The sequence below is a fragment of the Phalaenopsis equestris genome, unplaced genomic scaffold (genome assembly GCF_001263595.1).
Source record: "Phalaenopsis equestris unplaced genomic scaffold, ASM126359v1 Scaffold001037, whole genome shotgun sequence".
Taxonomy (NCBI): Eukaryota; Viridiplantae; Streptophyta; class Magnoliopsida; order Asparagales; family Orchidaceae; genus Phalaenopsis; species Phalaenopsis equestris.
This window is the reverse complement of record NW_018165476.1, coordinates 153,099-157,861: the sequence shown is the minus strand read 5'-3', so window position 1 is coordinate 157,861 and position 4,763 is coordinate 153,099. Positions and strand designations below refer to the sequence as shown.

Here is a 4,763-nt window from a genome sequence, read left to right as displayed (position 1 = left end):
AAAGAGTGTGCTTGATTTGTAGATAGCAATGTTTCGAGTGCCCTATATGTAACTGGATGAAATGAAAAATATGGGATGGCTTTATATCATTACCTCCACCGATTTTTGAGTGGGAATTTGAAAATTGGATGAAATAAGGTTCTTAATTTGTACATAGCATTGTTTCGGATGCCCTGTATGTAATTGCCTCAATTCAAAATTATGGAATGCTTATCTTTTATCTTTGAGCGAGAATTTGAAAAATGGATGAATAAGGGTGCTTAATTTGTAGATAGCAATGTTTTGGGTGACTTGTATGTAATTGCTTCAAATGAAAAATATGGGATGAGGTTTTATCACTACCTTTTATGTTTGAGTGAGAATTTGAAAAATGGATGAAAGAGGATGCTTCATTTGTGGATGGCAATGTTTTGTATAAACTACATATAGGGCACTCAAAACCAATGCATTTATAAGGTCTGTTGTATTCTTATAGTGACAGATTAGTTGGTTTATATGCTAAGTTCTTTGAGACCTCACAATTGCATAAAAATTTAATTAATTACTTATGTTATCAATTTTTACCTATGCTATGTCTAAGAGTATGTTTTTTAAGCCTTCAGGAAATATGAGCTCGATGAGTTCTTGTACCTCCAGAGGATTGCAATGTTACTGTGGACTTCAAAATTCCCTGCTAATTTCACGTCAGCTACATAGCTACCAGAGACAGTTTTATAGGTGCCCATGGAGAATCACGAAAAACTGTATCTATTTTTGGCGGGCAGATAAGCTGGAAGATTCCATTATCGAGAGTGATCAGGCATGGAGAGTATCCCTAGAGAATGACTTAGCTTGTGACATACGCCTTCTGCATGTTAAAAATAATATTATCAGATTATTCATTATTATTTTAATAGTACTTTCTTAATTTTGATAGTCATACTATTAAGTGAGATGTCTATCTTTATTTTGTAATATTCTGTACTGAATATTTGCTTTTAAAGTATAGAATATACTGTTATGAACAATTCTTTTGCAAACAACATTACTATACAAAAGTAGAATAGTTATTAGTCTAAAAATAGCTGCAACACAGTTGTTTTCAAACTGTAAAAAACAAACAGACAATCAACTTATCCACAGCTGTTTCTGCACACCAGCTTCCCGTGGCAGATGTTGCGCAACAACTTATTATTAAGTTGCAGCAGCCCCAAACAAACCCTTAGATTCGACCAATGTTATGAAAGACAGAGATAGACCAAAAAAGACATGGGCATATCGTATAAAAAATGATCTTAATCTATTAGAATCAAATGAAATTATGACACTGAATAGAACACACGGAAGAAAATTGATTCATGTAGCCGACCCCACTTAGCATGATAAAGACTTATTATTGTTGTTGTTGTATCTAACTAATTTATACTAAGTAAATAAAACAATATATAAGCTGAATAAGGTTTCTTGCAATCAAATAACATAAATAAATACTAACAAATAATTCATTGAAATAAAAAAAATATGATAAAATTTTTTTGAATTTATAGCATTCCAATATTAAATTATAATATGTTATTATTAAATATATAGTTAAATATATTCTAGTTAATTTAATTTTATTTAAATAAAATATTATATAAGCACAGAGCATTTCCTAATTTTTTTGTTGAACAACAAAAAAGTTTGTTCATGGCAATTAATAAATAATTTAAACTAAATTTAAATTTGGTTCATTTAACCTTCGACTTTCAAAAAAAATGATCAAACTTGTTTATTTATTAATTTGAACGAAAATGGTTAAGTATGACTCGAGTCAAATTCGAGTTCATCAAGTGTATTAGTTCATTTACAACCCTAATTGCCTCGTCTATGCTCCTGCTATAAGGGATTAGAACCTAAGAAGTGCATATTAATGGGATGTTTGTAGAGAGAGGGGATGTAAATTTAGAGATCGCAAATCACATGTTTTGTGAGCAGCATATAAGGATGCAATAGAAATTAAGAGAGGAAGAACAAATAAACCTCAAAGTAGGTGCTCCAATATGAGGTCATTTTACTCTTAATTTGGAGGACTTCCAAAGGGTACTTTGTATGCAAAAATCATATGTATGATGTAGTTCCATGAATTTCAAGACATTCAATGCATATTTAAAATGTTATATGTATAATGATATAATTATATTTATTTATTAATTATGTTTATAATCTATTTAAACTTTTGTTTTATTTTTATTCGTATCAAATAGTTTAACTTATTTATTTTTAAAATTGAAGTTCAAATTTATCTATATAAATAATAATAATAATACAACAATAAATAATATACACATAACCCAATTTATTTATTATTTAAACATACACACAGAAAATTACACAATAAAGAAGTTAGAAATGATGCCCGACATTTCTAAAGATAGTGGCCCTTATGTTAATCTTGTGCAATATGTTTGATTCAATTCGTTTGAAGTTGACTGTTATTTCAAAGAGCTGGATGAAACAGTTTCCATTTTTACATATCCTGATCTCAATCTAAACTCAAAACATACCAGCATTTTAGCACTTCCGAAATCACATATCTTGACTTGGTGAGTAAGAGGATCAACCTGCATGAAACCAAATTTCATAAGAGATAAAATCAGTGCACCCAGAAAAGAATTAAAAGTTAAGACACAAGTTAAAGATTCAAGAACATACTAGAACATTTTGTGGTTTGATGTCCCTATGGCAAACTCCAGAGGCGTTATGAATGTACGCGAGCCCTCTAAATAACTGCACACAATAGATCAAATCAAGATTAAAGATGAGAAAATCCACCTAATGGTTTTAAAAGGGAGGCTTAAGGGCCGACCTGATAGGCATAAAGCTTGACATAGATGAGCGGGACGGGGATCCTATGGTTTGCATTGCTATAGTGCTTTAAAACACTGTACAGAGTTTCGGGTACATATTCCATCACAAGATTTAGAAAGAGCTCATCTCTACTAGTGGTAGAGAAAAAACAATGCTTCAAGGAAATCACATTGGGGTGATCCATCGATCTCATCAACTGTAACTCACGGTTTTTGTATCTTTTATCCTGCAAAACTTTTTTTATAGCAACAGCCTCTCCCGTCTCCAAACATTTGGCCTGTACAAAAGGTAGCTTAAGTTAGATAAAAAATAGAGAATACCGTCAAATAGGGATGCAAACGAGCCCAACTAGAGTAAGCCCAATGTTTGTTCATGCTCAGCTCGTTCATTCTTTTTGACTCAAAATAGGTTTGTGTTCAAAATGGCTTGATAATAACATGTTCATGTTTGGCCAAATTCAAATTTGTTTGTTCGATTCAACTCATCTTCAGCTCAAAATCAGCTCAAATTATTTAAAAATTAATAAAATTTAATGTTTTTTAAATACAACATAAAATTTTATTAGAAAACATTATAATATTATTATTTACTTAATTATTAAATTAATTTGAGCCAAAAAAGAGAAGAACACAATCAAACAAATGTTTTTCTATGTTCAACTCATTTAAAAATCAAGCTAGAAAAAAGATACTATTTTTTGGCTCTCTTGCTTAACAAACGAATCGAACACAAGCTATTTAGCGAGCAAAACATGAGCTGTTTGAAAACAAAACTTTTCTGACAGCCCAACCATCAAATATTCAAACAGAATACAAAGCCAAATCCTCTACCTGGAAGACAATCCCAAAAGATCCAGTTCCCACAACACGCTCCGCCATGTAGCTAATTGTCTGGATGAAAATTAAGAAGTAGATTGCAAGATACATCACTAAAATATCACTGGAAGGAATCCACTAAACTAAATAAAGCATCAAACTATAGCAGCCCACCTGCTTTGGTTCACCATTTTTACCACCTATTGTTGTCGAGATGATATGACCTGTTACTGGATCATTCCCCTCCATCAGAGATGGTTCCTGCAGTAAGAAGTAAGAAGTAAGTATGTTCCTGCAGTAAGAACCAAGCACCACAAAGTTTAAACAGCAAGCACAATCCTCACTCAATAACTCCCCTCCGCACCCACCATGAAGCCAATTAGAAGCCCAATCTGCAACCGAAAAACTCACGAAAGCAAGGAAGGGGAAGTTTCAAGAAAGAAAACTTGCACGACAAGTATCCCATGCCTCCAAACGTGCAAATCCAGCAATAAAACAGTCCGAGAGAACCAAACGCTACCATCCTCCTCAGCCAACGATGAGAAGTCTGGGTCGCAAGCAACAACAATACCAGCTCTAAAACAAGTTAATCAAGCTTAGATTTCCTAAGACTACCCAATACATCAACACAGAAACTGATTCCCCGACTTCATCCACTATATCTGAAGAAAACCAAGCAAACTCCCTCAATTTCCCGATTCGATAGAAGCAACTTTGGTTTCACCTGGAAGAACTATTAATCGACACAAGAAGTTCCGATCCACTCAGGAATCTTCACTTCACTAAGAACTTGTAAGAGAATAAAAGGAATCAAGCAGATCGAAAAATAAGACTCCGGATCTGGCGCCAGGGTCCCTGGAATCTAGCCTAGAGAGAGAAAGAGAAAGAAGGGGACCTTATCTTGAGCCATGAAGCCGTGCCGCCGGTTAACGGGACTTCACGCCGCCGAGCACAAGGAGAGCTGCGGAGGCGGCGGAGCCAAGTAGAACCACGCTCCCTTCTCCGCTGTGCTTTCTTCCCCAGTTCCATTACCAGCTGCTGAATAAAAATACTATTTTTTTTTTAAGAATCTATTTTCAACTCCCTTCCAAAGTCAAATTTTCTTCTATATATATATAT

At 33.7% G+C, this 4,763-nt stretch overlaps 1 protein-coding gene across 1 annotated transcript in view; it reads right to left on the bottom strand.

Annotated features, from left to right (window-relative positions):
* The window catches only part of LOC110032842 (shaggy-related protein kinase eta-like), a 21,875-nt gene extending 17,261 nt beyond the window's left edge, over nt 1-4,614 (bottom strand). Inside the window, exons 1-6 of the mRNA XM_020736609.1 lie at nt 4,540-4,614; nt 3,819-3,905; nt 3,660-3,719; nt 2,828-3,106; nt 2,674-2,748; nt 2,526-2,582 (exon numbers count right to left, since the gene is read on the bottom strand). Coding sequence (XP_020592268.1) covers nt 2,526-2,582; nt 2,674-2,748; nt 2,828-3,106; nt 3,660-3,719; nt 3,819-3,905; nt 4,540-4,554 — 573 coding nt within the window. The 5' untranslated portion in view covers nt 4,555-4,614. The remainder of the gene's footprint in view (nt 1-2,525; nt 2,583-2,673; nt 2,749-2,827; nt 3,107-3,659; nt 3,720-3,818; nt 3,906-4,539) is intronic.
* Between the last annotated feature and the right edge of the window lie 149 nt (nt 4,615-4,763).